This window comes from Bufo gargarizans, chromosome 4 (assembly GCF_014858855.1).
Source record: "Bufo gargarizans isolate SCDJY-AF-19 chromosome 4, ASM1485885v1, whole genome shotgun sequence".
In the NCBI taxonomy this organism is placed as follows: domain Eukaryota; kingdom Metazoa; phylum Chordata; class Amphibia; order Anura; family Bufonidae; genus Bufo; species Bufo gargarizans.
The window spans coordinates 433,002,625-433,023,243 of record NC_058083.1 but is presented as its reverse complement, the minus strand read 5'-3'; the positions used below and the strand labels follow the sequence as shown (position 1 = coordinate 433,023,243).

The 20,619-nt window shown below is 44.3% G+C and overlaps 1 protein-coding gene across 1 annotated transcript in view; it reads left to right on the top strand.

Annotated features, from left to right (window-relative positions):
• Positions 1–6,732: 6,732 nt before the first annotated feature.
• The window catches only part of LOC122934184 (acetyl-coenzyme A synthetase 2-like, mitochondrial), a 110,045-nt gene continuing 96,158 nt past the window's right edge, over positions 6,733–20,619 (top strand). The window contains exon 1 of the mRNA XM_044289458.1: positions 6,733–7,356. Within this exon, the coding sequence (XP_044145393.1) occupies positions 6,981–7,356 (376 nt within the window). The 5' untranslated portion in view covers positions 6,733–6,980. The remainder of the gene's footprint in view (positions 7,357–20,619) is intronic.

Below are 20,619 nucleotides of genomic sequence, written 5' to 3'. Positions count from 1 at the left end.
CCTGTAGTCCACTGGCCTTCTGTTAAATTGATATCCAATGACTGTGTAATCTACCTCCATCCACATACTTACTTGTTCTTTTCTGTACGGTGAATGAATAAATGTTGTGGTCTTCAACACCAGTGAAGACCACATGTTATCGAATTTCAACTATTATCATTAGGTTTTTTTTCAAGAGAAGGGATTTTGTTAGCCATGTTTTTAATCCAATTTTATATTTTTAGTTCTTTTAAACATATGTATTTGACCTGTATTTGTACTGGCCTGCAGTAAAATTGATATCCATTGACGGTGTAATATGCCTCCCGCCACGAATTCGCAGTTCGCGAACATTTGATCGCGTTCGCGCGATCGCATTTGTGAACTGTCCCGGCTGCTGTTCGTCCATCACTAAAGGTGGGTTCCTTCTGTGTGAAAACTGGATTGCCACTGAATTTGCATGCAGCCTCTAAGTTCATTTAATTCCCTTTTGCTGTTCTCTATCTCCTACCTATGTGTTCCTTCTATACATAGAGCTAAGGGGGCATATCCTAATAGATTTTCCTTGCCAACTGTAGAGGGAAGTGGTATATTTATGCATATATATATGTATATATGTCTAAGATTTGCATATTGTGACACAGTAAAGCCTCTTTCACACAGGCGTGTTCGGATTAGGTCCGGATGCGTCCCGGTGCAATGTGGCAAACCCGCGTGAGTAGCTACGCAATTGCAGTCAGTTTTGACTGCAATTGCGTTCCATGCACCCGCGTGATAAAAAACTGAATGTGGTACCCAGACCCGAACTTCTTCACAGAAGTTCAGGTTTGGGTTCAAGGTTGTGTAGATTGTATTAGTTTCCCTTATAACATGTTATAAGGGAAAATAATAGCATTCTGAATACAGAATGCTTGGGAAAATAGGGCTGGAGTGGTTACAAAAAAAAATATTATTTTTTAACTCACCTTAATCTCTTCTGTCTTCATCTGTGAGGAAAAGGACCTTTGATGACGTCACTACGCTCATCACATGGTCATTCACATGATCCATCACCATGGTGATGGATTATGTGATGAGCGTAGTGACGTCACTACAGGTCCTTTACCCAGGTCCTGAAGAAAGAAAACACAAGAGATGCCGGCTGTGCGAACAAGTGGATTAAGGTGAGTTAAAATATATATATATTTTTTTTTAAACCCTCTAGCCCTATTTTACTATGCATTCTGTATTCAGAATGCTATTATTTTCCCTTATAACCATGTTATAAGGGAAAATAATAATGATCGGGTCCCCATCCCGATCGTCACCTAGCAACCGTGCGTGAAAATAGCACCGCATCCGCACTTGCTTGCGGATGCTTGCTATTTTCACGCAACCCCATTCATTTCTATGGGGCCTGCGTTACGTGAAAAACGCACAAAGAGGAGCATTCTGCGATTTTCACGCAACGCACAAGTGATGCGTGAAAATCACCGCTCATATGCACAGCCCCCTAGAAATGAATGGCTCCGGATTCAGTGCGGGTGCAATGCGTTAACCTCACGCATTGCACCCGCGCAGAAATCTTGCCCGTGTGAAAGGGGCCTAAAGGGAGTTGCATGGGGAGGCAGGTATTTCCCTCCCAGTGTGCTGATGGACTGATTAGCGGCCAGGTGGGGTCAAACGCCGGACTGGATCTCATGTGCCGGTCAGGGCTTTGGCAACACCTAGCTGCTTTTAACAGACAGCTGGGTTCAGCAGAAAAGATCTCTGTATTGGGATCTGAGGCTTGTGCCGGACTTGGAGGGATGAGACCAGTGTGAGGGGAAACAGGCTACCTAATGCCTTTTCATGGACTCTTTGAGGCAGAACTGCCAGCAGAGTGTGAACTAACACCAAAACCACAAGGTGACTTTTTGTGTTGAATGTGGCTTTTTGTTTATGAACTTGCCAAGAGTAAACTGTTTGATTTAAGAACTGGTTGCCTCTATGCTGCGTCTACTTATCCTGTCTACCAGAACGATATACACTCACCTGAAGAATTATTAGGAACACCATACTAATACGGTGTTGGACCCCCTTTTGCCTTCAGAACTGCCTTAATTCTACATGGCATTGATTCAAGAAGGTGCTGATAGCATTCTTTAGAAATGTTGGCCCATATTGATAGGATAGCATCTTGCAGTTGATGGAGATTTGAGGGATTCACATCCAGGGCACGAAGCTTCCGTTCCACCACATCCCAAAGATGCTCTATTGGGTTGAGATCTGGTGACTGTGGGGACCATTTTAGTACAGTGAACTCATTGTCATGTTCAAGAAACCAATTTGAAATGATTAGAGCTTTGTGACATGGTGCATTATCCTACTGGAAGTAGCCATCAGAGGATGGGTACATGGTGGTCATGAAGGGATGGACATGGTCAGAAACAATGCTCAGGTAGCCCGTGGCATTTAAACGATGGCCAATTGGCACTCAGGGGCCTAAAGTGTGCCCAGAAAATATCCCCCACACCATTACACCACCACCAGCCTGCACAGTGGTAACAAGGCATGATGGAAACATGTTCTCATTCTGTTTATGCCAAATTCAGACTCTACCATTTGAATTTCTCAACAGAAATCGAGACTCATCAGACCAGGCAACATTTTTCCAGTCTTCAACAGTCCAATTTTGGTGAGCTCGTGCAAGGTGAAGTCAAATACCGGACCAGATTTTAAATGCCGGTCCGGGTTTTGGCAGCACCTGGCTGTCCTTAAATAGGCAGCTGGGCTCAGAAGCCATGTCTCTGTGTTGGGATCTGAAAACAGGTTGGTGCTGCTATCAGCAAGGACTCTTTAAGGCAGAATTGATGCATGGTGTGAATTACCACCAACATCGCAAGGTGACTTTTTGCTTGAATATGACTGCTTGTTTTGTCACTTGCCTAAAGTGTGAATGAAATTGTTAGATCCAAAGAACTTGTTGTTGCCTCTATACTGCTTCCGCTAATCCTGTCTACCAGAGCGAGTCCCCACAATTGGTGGAGGATGTGGGCAAGAGCAGTGAGGCTGGCATGAACGCCAGTATTTTTGGTTTCTGCATTTTTCAGTCAAGGTTGTGTGTCGTACATTAAGCCAGCTGTATTACAACCCACGACAAAATGGAGGCTGTTGTGAAGGCCCTCATGGATGCTAATCTGTAGCAGCAAGAGACAAACCTGCACCAACGCGAGGCTAATAAGCAGCAGCAGGAGACTAACCAGTTGCTGCTACAACACGTGATGGCTTTGCAGACTGCAGGAGCAACCCCGAGCGTCCACGATGCCCGGGAAAGCAGTCCGTGCCGCGATTCCTAAGATGACCCCTGCAGACGACATAGAAACCTACCTGGGGATTTACGAGAAAGTGGCCATCAGGGAAAAGCTACCCTGTGGCCAGTGGGCTGAGGTCGTTGCTCCATTCCTGGCATCCGATTCCCAGCGGGTGTATTTCGACTTGCCGGACGATTAAGCGGCCGACTACCAAAAAGTAAAGGGTGAGATTTTGGCAAGACTGGGGGTGAATGTGTTGGTCCAGGCCCAGCAGGTACATCAGCCGGTGTAAGCCGGCTGAGCCTGCGAGGACCCAGTATTATGACTTACTCGACCTGTTGCAAAAGTGGCTACAGCCTGATGTGCTGAGTCCCCCGGATATGCTGGATAGACTATTAGCCAATATGTTCTGGAGGGCTTTGCCATACCCTCTCCAGCACTGGATCGGTCAGGTGTCTCCTGGCAATGCCCTTGAGATGGTGGACCTGGTGGAACACTATGAAGCTACCAGAATTCTAAAGAAGGGTTCCATCAGGAGGTGGGTCGGCAAACCCTGGAAATCTCCACCCCAGGCCCGGAAATTTGAGGCGATAAAACCCACCCGGGATGTGGCCACAACAGATCTGGCTCCGATAGTCTGCTGGCGGTGTCAGGAGCCTGCCCATGTAAGGGCTGACTGTCCCAATCAGGTTGAGCCCATAGACACTAACTATGGTTACGGTCAGTCGCTACATGCCAGGAGGCTGTGTGCAACAGGTACCCCAGAGTCTCTAGATCACTTGTGCCAGGTGGAAGTGGGAGACACTCCGGCGGAGGCTCTGCTGGACTCAGGGAGTTTGGTAACCCTAGTAAGGACTACCCTGGTCCGGTCCACTGAGTATGCTGGCCGGAAAGTTGGGGGAATGTGCATCCACGAAGACTTTAAAGACTTTAAAGCCTACCCCACAACGCTGGTGTCTCTAACCAGGGTGGCCGGTAGATGGACCCATAATTATATAATTATATAAATGTTAAAAAGTATAAATCTGAAGGTGTCGGCCCTTTAAAGAGTAATGAGGGGGAAGTCGCAGAGAGCGACGAGGAGAAAGCAAAGCTGTTAAATCTTTTTTTTCTCCAATGTATTCACTGAGGAAAATAAACTGTCAGGTGACATGCAGAATGCAAAAATAAATTCCCCATTAAAAGTGTCCTGTCTGACCCAGGAAGAAGTGCAACAGCGACTTAAAAAGATTAAAATAGACAAATCGCCAGGACCGGATGACATACACCCCCGTATCCTAAAGGAATTAAGTAATGTCATAGCCAGACCCTTATTTCTGATATTTGCAGACTCTATACTAACAGGGAATGTCTAACAGGATTGGCGGATGGCAAATGTGGTGCCAATATTCAAAAAGGGGCCAAAAACAGAGCCTGGAAACTATAGGCCAGTAAGTTTAACATCTGTCGTGGGTAAACTGTTTGAAGGTTTTCTAAGAGATGCTATATTAGAGCATCTCAATGGAAATAAGCAAATAACACAGTATCAGCATGGCTTTATGAGGGATCGGTCATATCAAACTAATTTAGATTTAAGATTTAGATTAGTTTCTATGAGGAGGTAAGTTCTAGACTTGAATCAATGGATGTCGTATATCTGGACGTCTCCAAAGCATTTGACCCCATAAAAGGTTAGTATATAAAATGAGAATGCTTGGACTAGGGGAAAATGTATGTATGTATGTAGGTAAGTAACTGGCTCAGTGATAGAAAACAGAGGATGGTTATTATCGGTACACACTCAGATTGGGTCAGTGTCACTAGTGGGGTACCTCAGGGGTCAGTATTGGGCCCTATTCTCTTCAATATATGTATTAATGATCTTGTAGAAGGCTTGCACAGTAAAATAAAAAAAATTGCAGATGACACTAAACTGTGGAAAGTAATTAATATGGAAGAGGACAGTATACTGCTACAGAGCGATCTGGATAGATTGGAGGGTTGGGCAGATAAGTGGCAGATGAGGTTTAACACTGACAAATGTAACATTATGCACATGGGAAAGAATAATGCAAGTCACCAGTACATACTAAATGGTAAAACACTGGTAACACTGTCATGGAAAAGGACTTAGGAATTTTAGTGAACAGCAAATTAAGCTGTAGAAACCAGTGTCAGGCAGCTGCTACCAAGGGTTACATCAAAAGGGGCATAGATGCCCATGATGAGAACATAGTCCTGCTACTTTACAAATCACATAGTCAGACCACACATGGAATACTGTGTACAGTCCTGGGCTCCTGTGAACAAGGCAGACATAGCAGAGCTGGAGAGGGTTCAGAGGAGGGCAACTAAAGTAATAACTGGAATGGGTGGACTACAGTACCCAGAAAGATTATCAAAATTAGGGTTATTCACTTTAGAAAAAAGATGCCTCAGGGGAGATCTAATAACTATGTATAAATATATCAGGCGTCAGTACAGAGATCTCTCCCATCATCTATTTATCCCTAGGACTGTGAATGTGACGAGGGGACATCCTCTGAGTCTGGAGGAAAGAAGGTTTGTACACAAACAGAGAAGAGGATTCTTTACGGTAAGAGCAGTGAGACTATGGAACTCTCTGCCTGAGGAGGTGGTGATGGTGAATTCACGAAAGGAGTTCAAGAGGGGCCTGGATGCATTTCTGGAGTGTAATAATATTACAGGTTATAGTTACTAAAGATGGGTTGTTGATCCAGGGAGTTATTTTTTTCCCCTAAAGTGGGGAAAATTGGCTTCTACCTCACAGTTTTTTTTTTGCCTTCCTCTGGATCGTATTGCAGGATAACAGGCCGAACTGGATGGACAAATGTCTTTTTTCAGCCTTATAAACTATATTACTATGTTACTATGTTACTAATATCAAAATCTCATACAACCCCTTTAAAGGAAACCTGTCACATTGTACATGCTTGTCCTACCCTTGGGCAGCATTGTATACAGCAGGATGAACAGATTATTATATGTTTTGGTGGGAAAAGATTCAGTATTTGCATTTTATTCATTAAAGGGGTTGTCTGGGTTCAGTTCTTTCTTTGCTTAGTAGTCCAGTAGGAGGTCTACTCAAGTCACTATGTAGAACCACATACTGGACTCCTAAGCATAGAAAGATCAGGGATTGAATTAATAAAATGCAAGTTATACAGAATCTTTTCCTCCAAAATTATATATCAATCTGCTCACCCCCTTCTGCTCTTTACCATGCCGCCTGCAGATTAGATACCATATTTAATGTGACGGGTTTCCTTCAAAGGCACTTAAATCAGTTGATCATAAATAGTTTTTTCACAGAGCCACATTTTGGCACAGTTCTTAGAATATGTAGATCTTTACCCCGAAGCAAGAAGTTGTGACTACTATTGAGGCATCTGTCATGAGATAAGAAAAACCCACTACAAGGGCGGGAATCTGGAGACGAGCCTGCCAGAAAAACACGGAACATGTGTCATTTGCACATGGATTAGACAAGGGGCAATGAACTGCAGTAGAGGTGCAGAAGAAGTTTCATTTACATTTCCTGGATATGAAATGAGGAGGAGCTGTGGACTAGTGTAATTCTATCAGCACAGCTCCAGCAGATGGTTTTGCAGTTGTAGTTCTCATCAGCACAGGAACTTTTCCATCTGGGAACCCGTTGCAACTTTTTAATCTTTCTTCTAAAGCTATGCTCCTCTTGTAATACATCTTTATAACTCGTATGTAATCACCATGGCAGCCAATCTAACAAGCAGACTACTTTTGCACCATCTGCTCACCAAGCAACAGGGACCTGCAAGAATCTGCCCCTGGAGAAGCCTTGGGGTACGATACTGTGCTTCATACCAGAAACAGAAGATACAACCATCTTATCACAATCCAGGACCTCAATGGGATGTCAATTCATATATGCCAGAATCAACTGCCCTACCCAGTGTACAGACCTTTCAGGATCTCCTACAAGTCTCACATGAAGACCCTGAGACATTTTGGGGTGTTCTTGCCAGGGAGAGGCTGACTTGGGTAAAGCCATACCAGAAAGTTAAAGACTGCGATTTCACTCAAGGCCGGGTAAAATGGTTTCTTGGTGGACAACTGAATGTATCTGGTGAGTGTTATGTCTGGGGGTAATAATTGGTATACCATATAAGATCAAGCCTGGGCCATACTGTGTTGGAGAAGCATCAGGAGGCATGATGTTTCGTAATGTAGCAGTGTTGGATAGGAATGAAAAATTACTGTTACAGGCATTTTCAGAACAGTGACATTTTTAGGGTCTATTCACTCGCTATTTCTTTAACGGACCATGAATACCGTCCGTTAAAAAAAAGGACATGTCCTATTTTGTCTATTATCCTGTAAAATTTAAAGGGGACGTTTTTAAAGTATGTTGTTCAGTTTCAGTTTTGCCATTTTTAACAGACTATTTTTTTCTTATAATAACATGGTTATGGAGTGTTTGGGGCATATTATGTAACTTTTATTACTTTCAGAACTCTAATGGTCATATTAGAACCTATACAGTTAGAATATGATATTTGCAATCTCTTTAAACCTAGAGATGTCATGCCCGAGCTGCAACCATATGGAATATACAGGTGAAACTCGAAAAATTAGAATATCGTGCAAAAGTTCATTTATTTCAGTAATGCAACTTAAAATTAGAATATTGTGAAAAGGTTCACTATTCTAGGCTCAGAGTGTCACGTTCTAGTCAGCTAATTAATCCATACCCCCTGAGCAAAGGGTTCCTGAGATTGTGAATTTGGGGTTTCATAAGCTGTAAGCCATAATCATCCAAATTATAACAAATAAAGGCTTGAAATATCTCGCTTTGCATGTAATGAGTCTGTCTCTTATGTTAGTTTCACCTTTTAAGTTGCATTACTGAAATAAATGAACTTTGCACGATATTCAAATTTTTCGAGCTTCTCCTGTATTAACAATGTTACCGCGTGAAACAGTTTGGTTCCTGCTTTGTGCCTGCAGCTGCTTCAAACCACAACGTACTTGCTAACAGTTCTGTTCCATATTCTGCATGGCAATGCATTAACCATATGGGGCAGGTATGCATCCCGGTATCAGCATAATAAGAGGAGCAGCTCCATTATCTCACTTTTATATTTTGCTAAATAGCACTAGGAGGGTCGTTTTCTTGCATTCACTGTGCGTGCAGCAGCTGAAGGGTTAATAGTGACTTGTGTATGTCTTGGCGTGACAGTGCTTGTGCTGTCCTCAGAAGAGAGGGATGGGCTCAGATCAGGCAGCTGATTGGTTAAGACTATACAAGAGTGGGCGTGTCCGTTTCAAGAAGAAAAAAAAAAACCTCATTGCTGAGAAACTTCTCCTGGGTCACAAGTCACGCCCAAAACAAAGTTATATGAATGACGGGCAGCTAGAAACGGGTATTTCTGGGCACCGGTGCCAGGGACAAAATAATAACTGCATTTGTATCATGTCCTTTTATGAACATAAACTTATGTGTGTGGTGCTGATTGGTGCACATGAATCAAAGTGACAGTGGTGTGGGCAGTGTGCCAGGTTACGGCTGCTGGCATGGTGTGTGGGTAGTTCCCTCTCTGTTTTGCACTTTTTTTTGTGCTCTGCGAGGAGCGGTGAACACGCTGCTTTGCCTGCTGTGCCCTTGTAAATTGGGCATCTGCAGCTTTTTTTTAAAGCCTAAAAACAGCCTGTGCCAATGTGCTGTACACAAATTGGGTGCGGCTGTACCCAGGGCTACACAGCAACATGTGCCGCACAACATGAAACTTGCACAGCGTTGCATCTACTGATTGGCAATTGTGTCACAGGACGACATACAACGTGCCGCGACTGCAGTGCGACAATGGCAGAAAAATTCTACTGCTGGATGATTGGTCGCACGGGACTTTGCGATCATAGACAGCAATGCGAGGTGCATGTGACTGCAACTCACCTGCGACTTTTCTGCGATTTGGTTGTGTTTTTACAGACAAATCACAGCCCTAAAGTAGTTGTGCGACAGCAAGTAACAGACAAGTGTCACCTTGTAACCCTAATCTTATGATCATACTGCCTGTACATTGTCTGCTGTATGTACCAGATAAGCTTCTGTGCATAAAGGCCCTATTACACCAATCGAGAATCGCTAAGATGATCACTAACGAGCGTTAGTCGTAACGATTGTTAACGATCATCTGGCAGTGTAATACTGACGCTGATTACCTGATGAACGAGCAATCCTCAGGTAATCGCGTTCATCGGGTAATCGGGATCTTTTAACATGTTTAAAAGTCCTGGCTTTCCGGTGGCAGATCGCGCCATGTAATAGGCGTTCTGCTGCAGGCAAACAATGATAAGTATAGGGAACAGCGATGGCATTAACAATCACTTGACCCTATATTGAGTAGGAGATCTCTGCATGTAATAGCAGCGGCATCCTTCGCTAGTGTGCAGGCGATTGTCGGGAGGGAAGGTGTAAGGGTCCATTCACACGTCTGCAATTTTTCGTTCCGCAAAATAATTGTGGACCCATTCATTTCTATAAGGAACTGCGGACAAGAATAGGCATATTATATAAGTGCGGGCAATGTGCGGTCCGCAAAATGCGGAACACACATTACCGCTGTCCGTGTTTTGCGGATCCGTGGATCCGCAAAACACACACAGACGTGTGAATTAACCCTTATAGGACCTTAAGTTTAAAGGGTTTTTTACAGGTGTTTAATATTGATGACCTATCCTTAGGATACACTACATCACCAATATCTGATCAGTGGGGGTCTGTCTCCCAGTACCCCCGCTGATCAGCTGTTTGAAAAGGCCATGGTGCTGACCGATTATTAAATACCTGGAAAACCCTTTTTACATATCCATAGGCCATCATTTACTCAATAAAGGTCAAAAGAGTGTCCTTTTGGCACCTGTCAGGGTGGTATGCATGTGTACCTTTTTTTAATGCTGTATGGAATAGCGCAGTCTGCTGTGGTATACCATAGCGAAGCATCCCACACCAAAACCCATATATGTTTTCTAACATGGAATCCTATAGTCCAGCGTGAATGCACCCTTATTCCTATGGACATCCAATGCTCGGCTATCTATACTGCACACCAGTATGTTTTTCATGATTTCACTGGCTGTAGTTCAGTGAGGAGAGATCACAGATAAACAATATGTTATATGCTTATTTATAAAATGTTTGGCACGCTGGTTAGTATTCACAATAAGTGAGGTTAGTCCTACCCAAGTTAGGTTAGTCCAACCCATTTTCAGCCTGGGGCAGCCCAAATTTGTCAGTACTGTCTCTGAAAATGATGCACAGTTATAGAAAATTCAGCACAGTTGGAGACTATGAACCCATACCATCCAACTTTTTCAATGGTCAAAGAGACACTTACACCTGATTGAGTGAGCTTCAGACACTGGCTGAGGCGGCTCATGGCTGCAGTCAGTGATTGGCTGAGCAACATTCACAGCCATTGTCAGGGGTGGTGTTGCAGAAAACAAGAAGTAACAAATAAAGATCCGACTGACTTGATCCCAAACTAAGGAACAAAAAGGGTGAGCCCTATTAAAGCCCTATAGATCTCCCTGACTGCTCAGCCCATGCAAAGATCTCTGTGATAGAAAGTTGCATGTCCACGTACCTAGACTGAGTGACACCTGAAAACCCTATAATAGTGAGGGGACATGACCACCGGCTCCCTGCACTTAATACGGAGGGAGTCAGGGTCACCTAGAATCAAGCCAACAGGAAAACACAAATGAAGGGATAGACTTATCTGAGAAACCAGCAGTAGCAAACTTCTAGCAGTGAGCACAATCCAGGAAGTAGTATAAACCGCAAAGTGAGGCAGTATGGGAGGGGATATAAAGGGAGGCAATCACTGCTAATAGATGACAGCTGGGAGAGGGATAGGAGATGTCAAAGTGAAACCAAAACAAAAGAACATCATGCAGGAGGTACTGAAGAACGTCTGTCAGAACTTCTCAGAAATCTGGCGGTGACAGTACCCCTCCCTCTACGAGTGGACTCCGGACACTCAGAGCCCACCTTCTCAGGATGGGACCTATGGAACGCCCTGATAAGACGAGTGGCCTTAATGTCCACCACTGGAACCCACATCCTCTCCTCAGGACCATAACCCTCCCAATGAACGAGGTACTGAAGAGAACAGCGGATAATACGAGAGAGTCCACAATCCTAGAGACCTGAAATTCAAGATTACCATCAACCACAATCAGAGGTGGGGGTAAAGAAGAGGGTACAGTGGGTTGGACATAAGGTTTTAATAGGGACTTGTGAAAAACATTATGGATCTTCCAAGTCTGAGGAAGATCAAGACGGTAGGCAACAGGATTGATGACGGACAAGATTTTGTAAAGCCCAATAAACTTAGGACCCAACTACCAGATCACCAACATTCAGGTCCGGACTAGGCACACGTCTCTTATCCGCCACACGCTTATATCTCTCACTCATACTCTTTAGATTATCCTGAATCTTTTGCCAAATAGATGACAAAGACGAGGAGAATCTCTCCTCATCAGGTAAACCAGAAGACCCCTCTCCAGAGAATGTCCCAAACTGCGGATGAAACCCATATGCACCAAAAAATGGTGACTTATCAGAGGACTCCTGACGACGGTTATTTAAAGCAAACTCAGCAAGGGACAAAAAAGAACACCAATCCTCCTGATTCTCCGCCACAAAACAGCGCAGATATGTCTCCAGATTCTGATTGACGCGCTCTGTCTGGCCATTCGACTGCGGGTGGAAAGCAGAAGAGAATGACAACCGAACCCCCGAGAACAGAAAGCCTTCCAGAATCTGGAAACAAACTGCATGCCCCTATCAGAGACTATATCTGAAGGAATACCATGCAATTTGACAATGTGATCAATAAATGCCTGCGCCAGCGTTTTAGCATTGGGCGACCCAGGAAAAGTAATGAAATGCGCCATTTTGCTAAAACGGTCCACCACCACCAGAATCACAGTCTTCCCCGATGAACGAGGCAGGTCCGTAATGAAGTCCATGGACAGATGTGTCCAAGGACGGGAAGGAATGGGTAACGGGAGGAGAGGACCTGATGGCCGTGAATGAGGGACTTTGGCACGAGCGCAGGTCTCGCAGGCTGCCACAAAACCCTCAACCGACTTACGAAGAGCCGGCCACCAGAATCTCCGAGCAATGAGATCCACTGGGGCTCTACCCCCCGGGTGCCCAGCAAGGACAGTATCGTGAAAGAGCCCGCATGCGGTCCGTCAAGGCTAAAAGCGGATCCATGCTTAAGACGGTTTTGGCGGTTTATAATGTCACGGATGGTGTTGCAGAAAACAAGAAGTAACAAATAAAGATCCGACTGACTTGATCCCAAACTAAGGAACAAAAAGGGTGAGCCCTATTAAAGCCCTATAGCTCTCCCTGACTGCTTAGCCCATACAATGATCTCTGTGATAGAAAGTTGCATGTCCACGTACCTAGACTGAGTGACACCTGAAAACCCTATAATAGTGAGGGGACACGACCACCGGCTCCCTGCACTTAATACGGAGGGAGTCAGGGTCACCTAGAATCAAGCCAACAGGAAAACACAAATAAAAGGATAGACTTATCTGAGAAACCAGCAGTAGCAAACTTCTAGCAGTGAGCACAATCCAGGAAGTAGTATAAACCGCAAAGTGAGGCAGTATGGGAGGGGATATAAAGGGAGGCAATCACTGCTAATAGATGACAGCTGGGAGAGGGAGAAGAGATGTCAAAGCGAAACCAAAACAAAAGAAAATCATGCAGGAGGTACTGAAGAACGTCTGTCTGAACTTCTCAGAGATCTGGCGGTGACAGCCATTTCCTGCCATGTCGAGAGAGTAGCAGGAAGTTGAGAGGCGCAGGGACCCTTGCACAGTTGGAATGGAGCAACAAGAGATCTTTGAGGGGAGAATGAGCTCAGGAACCAGACAGTTTTTGGAGATGCTTATGGCAAGTTTATTAATGCACATTTATTTCCTAGGTCAAAAAGAGGGACATTTAGGGTTCAGCTTCGTGGCAATTTTGGCCGCAAAACATATTGCGTGCCCTATTGCATGCCCAAGTATTGCAATGTAGCCGGGCAGCCATAGAAATGAATCTTGGATTTTTGCGATCCTGGAGTAGAGGTTGTAGAAAATGTGGGACTTGTGAAGTGACCTAATTTATGTAATACTTGGACGCGTGATATGTGTCACGCCCAAAATCGCCATGTAGACAACCCTTAGGGCCGCTTCACACGAGCGGATGCCGTGCGTGGCATCCGCTCCGTGAAAGAGTGCCAAGACCCGCTGCAGACTGCAGAGGCACGGAGCGGTAACATGACTGTTAATGCTCCGTGCCTCTCTGTGATCTCTTTACTACGAAATCACAGTGACAACTGTGATTTCGTAGTAAAGAGATCACAGAGAGGCACGGAGCATTAACAGTCATGTTACCGCTCCGTGCCTCTGCAGTCTGCAGCGGGTCTTGGCACTCTTTCACGGAGCGGATGCCACGCACGGCATCCGCTCGTGTGAAGCGGCCCTTAAGGAGCAAAGAGAGACAGAGGGACTTGGGTCAAAAAACGGGACTATGTCTTCAAAAGAGGGACATTTGGAAGGCATGATAACCTATAAGATATACAACCAGAGTTGGAGGCCTTTGGTATACTAATATCAGAAGAAATGGAAAGTGAAGCAGCATAATAATGGTTATGGCAATGGCGCCACTGTACAGTGGAGAGTTAAAGCAACTCTGCCACCACAATTCTGGACTATTATCCACAGTAACACAGAAGTAGTACTGCACAAAAGGAGTCTAGATTGACATTTTTCTTTTTTCCTACTGCCTCGCATTCCTTTCTGTCAGTCTTCAAAGTTACACTGAAAAACACAGTCTGGACTGCTGCACTGTGCCGACATAATGGAGAGGACTCCGTTACGCATGCACAGCTGTCCTGACAATGTGTTAAAGCTCAGCTTTAAATCCTGACAGTGGGAGTACGAGGGGCAGTAGGAAAATAAAAAAATAGCCACGTGGACTTCATATCTGTAGGGCTACTCGTGTTACAGACGATAATAGTCCAAGATTGTTGTGACAGATTCCCTTTAGAGAGCGTAATATGTTTCCTATTATGTGAATTCTTTCATTACGTGTCTTGCATGTGGTTCTAATTATTTTCCAGGAAGGAATATTTGCAGTCATGTTTTGTATATTGGTAAGCTGAGGATTATTTTTGTCTACTTGCTCACAGTAAGGCCTCATGCACACGACAGTATTGCTTTTTCAGTGTTTTGCGGTCCATTTTTTACGGATCCGTTGTTCTGTTTTTTGTTACCGTTGTGTTTACGTTTCCTTTCCGTTTTTTCCTTCCGTTTTTCCGTATGCCATATACAGTATACAGTAATTACATAGAAAAAATTGGGCTGGGCATAACATTTTCAATAGATGGTTCAGCATAAATGGAACGGATACGGAAGACATACGGATGCATTTCCGTATGTGTTCCGTATTTTTTTTGCGGACCCATTGACTTGAATAGAGCCCATACACCGTGATTTGCGGACAAGAATAGGAATAGAATGTTCTATCTTTTCACGGCACGGAAATACTGAAATACTGAAACGGAATGCACACTGAGACACTTCAGTATTTTTTGCTGAACCATTGAAATGAATGGTTCAGTATATGTTCCGCATACTGAACTCCAAAAACGTCCAGTATACTGAATGCACTACTTTGTAACAAATAGCATCACCGTCCACATGGTATTCTCCTCTAGGTAAAGGTTTGCTGCGTTACATCAGTAAAAGCTACATGAGAAATCACTACAGTACATAGGTACAATCGCATGGAGAAGTTGCTGTAGAATTACATGCTGGCCATTCAAAAGCGTGGATTCTGTCTAGATCCACCAGTATAAAGGTGACCATACTCCTTTAATATCTGTTCGGCAGACAGTTATTCTTCCTGACACCATACACGTGCATGCTCAGATTCTTCAAGAATGTATGTGCTCAGGATGGGAAGAGGGAATAAGCTGTTTCCAGACACCTCTAACATTTGCTTATCTCCCCTGTAAACAAAGCAAGGTGGTGACATTCAGCATGTGTGATCCTTCTTGACTACAACATCATCTACTGTGGGGGAGTTGGGAAGACCACATAGACATAAGATATCCACCTGGTCCAACTGAAATCGATGTGCTTGGCCAACTTTACTCTTATGTCGATAAGTGCCTTAAAGTGAGTCTATCACCTCCAAAATCAGGTTCATAGTCAACATACCGCTATGTAGGGCAGGTGCTCTAAAACACAACCATTGAAAATATGATCCTCTAGTCCTGAGAAAGTATTCGGTGCACTGTTGGCTGGGCCACTGTGTATGGTGCATCCTCACTTTGTCAGTAACACCATCCAGCCACCTTCCTCTAGATTTCAGAGCTGGTAGCGATGACAGAGGAGATGCAAGGTACACCGAATGGAGTGGCCTTGCCCAAAGTGCTATAAAAACCTGGTTTGCCTAAAAATAAGCATTTCTCAAGATTTAAGGACCAGGTTTTCACAGGAAAGGCATAGTTATGTTTCTGAGCTTTTACCCTAAATGGCAGTGTTGTTACTTTGAAACTTTTTTTTTGGAGGTGACAGACTCCCCTTAAGAGTTGCTTATTGTTACCAGCTGCTCATTCTGCTGGTCCTAATGCATGAGATTCTTATGCCCGAAGAGGGCATATGGAAAAGGGTTGAAACAGTCCCTTTAAGTATAAACTGGCACGATAGTGGCAGTACTGGACTTGCATCTATTAGCTTCTAGACACAAATTGCTCTCTGACTTTGATCAATCTGTGTGTTACATATATTGGGCAATCATAGCATGGATACCCAAGCTTTTTCCTAAAGTGGATATCTAAGCTCCTGATATTGATGATCTAATTTCAGGACACCCCACATTCTACCAATCAGCTATTCTCCACATCCTCTGATGGAGGAGTTAGCACTTTGCATGGAGCAGGAAGCACAGCTCTGTTCAAAGTGTAGTGGCCTACAGGGTCATCAAAGTGAATCGGTGCTGAATTGCAGTAACCCAGCACGACCACTACACTTTAAAACAGAGTTGTGCTTCCTGTTCCATTTAAAGTGCTAATTCCAGCGTTGGAGGCTGCAGGAAACAGCTGATCGGTGGGGGTGGGGGTTGTCTGACCCCCACTGATCAGCTATTGAACACCTATCATGAGGAAGCACCTTTAAGAAAAGATAATCTAGTGCATTACAACTAAGGGTACGACCACATGGCACGGTCGTGATCCGGTCGAACTGAAAGTTCCGTGCGGCCATTAAAAAATTCAGACCGCCTACACAGTGAGGCCTTCATTAGTTAAATATCAGGCAGCTGTGGCCTAACTGGTTCTACAAGTCTAAGTAATTGATATGATTAGATACAACAAAGTAGACATAACTTATATGGTGGCAGTCTCCTTTCAGAAGGTTAACGCTTCAGGCAAATTTATTTTTGGCTGGAGTCTGACCCCAAATTCTTCATAGTAATGTTTGAAGACAATCTTAATGAAGTAATGTGAACACTCCATATTCTGTATGTATAACCAAGTTTTCCCTCCTACAGACCCATATAAGGCAATAATGTTACAAATGAGTATAAAGTATGCAATCAATAAAACTGTGTTCGGTGAATAAAAGTAACTTTATGCATTGGAAGAGGAGTGCTGCGGTTTCTCTAACATTAAAGATGACCTTTACTGGTTTTGACTTTACAAAATCAGTAGCTGGCGCGGTAGGCCATGTTTGCTAGATGTGATAGGGCAAATAGTTTCTTCAGATACACTCCTCCATTGCGGCAATGTGCCCCTGTTCTGTTTTGGTGCCCTGTATACTAATCAACAGCATCGGTACAGGGAGGAGGAGACGGCCATGTTTCTCACTGGGCATCTCCTTCTCCCTGGCTGTGAGCTGCCCAATCACAGTGGACCGTGTCACAGCCAGGGAGAAGGTGAGCTGTGTTTTCTCAATGGCTGTGACGCGGTCTACTGTGATTGGGCAGCTCACAGCCAGGGAGAAGGAGACGCCCACTGAGAAACACGGTCGTCTCCTCCTCCCTGTACCAATGTTATTGATTAGCATACAGGGCGCCGAAACAGAACAGGGGGCACAGCGCCTCAACAGAGGAGCGTATCTTTAAAAAAAAAATTGCCATATCACATCTAGTCAACATGCCCTACAGTGCCAGGTACTAATTTAGAAAAGTCAAAACCAGTAAAGGTCATCTTTAAGTGTAACTTAACTGTCAGCATATTTGTACCTATTAACTGGCTGACCTGTTACATGTGCACCTGGCAGCTGAAGGCATCTGTGTTGGTCCCATGTTCATATGTGCCCACATTGCTGTGAAAAATGAAGTTTTATACAGTGCCTTGCAAAAGTATTCACCCCCTTGACTTTTTTTTGTATATTGGTGCCTCACAACCTGGAATTAACATGGATTGTTTGAGGATTTGCATCATTTAATTTACAGAACATGCCCACAACTTTAAAGATTTTTATTTATTTTTTATTGTGAAGCAAACAACAAAATAATAGAAAAAGTCAATGTGCATAACTATTCAACCCCCCTAAAGTCACCAAACCCCCAAATCGCTTTGGATAAGTCTCTATGAGCTTGCCACATCTTATCACTGGGATTTTTGCCCATTCCTCCTTGCAAAACTGCTCCAGCTCCTTCAAGTTTGATGGTTTGCGCTTGTGAACAGCAATCTTTAAGTCTGACCACAGATTTTCTATTGGATTGAGAGCTGGGCTTTGACTCAGCCATTCCAACACATTTATATGTTTCCCCTTAAACCACTCAAGTGTTGCTTTAGCAGTGTGTTTGGAGTCATTGTCCTGCTGGAAGGTGAACCTCTGTCCTAGCCTCAAATCACGCACAGACTGGTGCAGGTTTTGCTCAAGAATATCCCTGTATTTAGCACCATCCATTTTTCCCTCAACTCTGATCAGTTTCCCAGTCCCGGCTTCGGAAAAACATCCCCACAGCATGATGCTGCCACCACCATGTTTCACTGCGGGGATGGGGTTCTTTGGGTGATGTGATGTGTTGGCTTTGCGCCAGACATAGCGTTTTCTTTGATAGCCGAAAAGTTAAATTTTAGTCTCATCAGACCAGAACACCTTCCTCCATACATTTTGGGAGTCTCCCACATGCCTTTTTGCAAACTCACAACATGCCTTTTTGTTTTTTGCTGAAAGTAATGGCTTTCTTCTGGCCATTCTCCCATAAAGCCCAACTCTATGGAGCTTACGGCTTATTGTCGTCCTATGTATGGATACTCCAGTCTCTGCTGTGTAACTCTGCAGCTCATCCAGGGTTACCTTAGGTCTCTGTTCTGCCTCTCTGATTAATGCCCTCTTTGCCCGGTCCGTGAGTTTTGGTGGGCGGCCGTCTCTTGGCAGGTTTGCTGTTGTGCCATGTTTTTTCCATTTGGTTATGATAGATTTGATGGTGCTCCTGGGGATCATCAAAGATTTGGATATTTTTTTATAACCCAACCCTGACTTGTACTTCTCAACAACATTGTCCCTTACTTGTTTGGAGAGTGTTTGGTTAGTGATGCCTCTTGCTTAGGTGTTTCACCTTTTTTGAAAGGCCTCTGGGGCCTTTCAAAAAAGGTGTGTATATGTAATGACAGATCATGTGACACTTAGATTGCACACAGGTGGACATCATTTCACTAATTATATGACTTCTGAAGGTGGGCGCTGGCCCTGTGCACTCTGTATCACGGATGCGGACTCATTGACTCATGGTTTGCAATCTGCAAGATATGGAGCAGTGTGGAGCGCAGTCATGGAAGCCGATTGTGGGATTTTGGTCCGTGCCCTGTCACTGCAAAAAAATATATCCACCGTCTCTTGCGGATCACGGACCCATTCAAGTGGGTCCGCATGCACAAGTGGTGTGCACACAGACAGTGCCCGTGCATTGCGGACTGCAATATGTGGTCCACAGACACAGGGCACACACGTTTGTGAGCATGAGCCCTTAATGTGATCAGGAAAATCTCTTTAAGGGCTTGTTCACACTGCCGCTGTGGTTCCATGGCCGTATTGCGGCACGCATATGGCGGGTCTGCAATAGATGGGCACCAGCCCATGTGCACTCTGCATCACGGATGCGGACCTATTCTCTTGTGTGTGTCTGTGAGTAATTCATGCTCCATGCTCAACTAGACAGTATCATATTAACCTGCTAGTGACTACTAAGCACAGTGCCATTCATATGATGATCATGATATTATCCATTGGAAAATTCATATCAAGTCGAGATAAAGGACAGGAAAAAACTATACTCACTTGTATAGCAAACATTTGAGTTAGGCCTCCTGCAAGGGGTGCACCACCAATGAGGCCAGGTGAGGCAATCGCCTCAGGCAGCACCAGGTAGAGACAAGAGAGGGGCAGCGGAAGGGCCATGGGAAATAAGCGCTTTCATTGTGGCAAAGAAGGTTAAGAAATTGGCATTGGAGGAGCATTGTTTCAGTTTTCGCAGCAGAAAGGCTAGGTGCACCACTGCACGCGACCATATCCATTTTGCAGTCTGCAAACCGCAGATCCGCAAAATATGGATAGTGCATCCTGCACTATACTCGGCCCCCATTGTTGGAATGCCTACTTGTCAGGATGGTGTAACAGAAAACAAGAAGTTACAAATAAGGATCCGACTGACTTGATCCAAAACTAAGGAACAAAAGGGTGACCCCTATTTAAGCCCTGAAACTCTCCCTGTCTTCTCAGCCCATGCAAAGATCTCTATGATAGAAAATTGCATGCCCTCGTGCCTCGACTGTATGACACCTGAAAACCCTATAATAGTGAGGGGACACTGTGACAACCACTCGCCAATCCCGTCGTACTAAGCCACAGTTGCCATACAGGTCTCTACTAGAGACTTCTGGAGGCGAATCCACTGTGAGCACAGAAGACGTTTAAGATTGGTTGGTGGGCCCAGACAGGATGCAATCACGATTGTATGTACAATCGGTAAAAATAAAATTACTGATTTCACGCTGGAAATCAAATTAATTTGCTGCCACCACTCTTCGTATTGAATCGGGGCGAAGAGACCCCGGCTAGCTAATCCTAAAGGGACGAAACGGTTATTTGCAACCGAGCTAGTAAATTAACAATTTATAAAAATAACACAATTTGGTAGTATGTCTTCTGAGGACAGAGTTCTTAGCATAGATCAGGTCATCAAGTAACAAGGGCAAAACTGGAACGATGAAATTGTTAGTTTTTATTCTAAAACTACACACAAAAATATATATATTAAAGCTGATAGATAAATCTACCTGCCAGTTGAACAGATTGG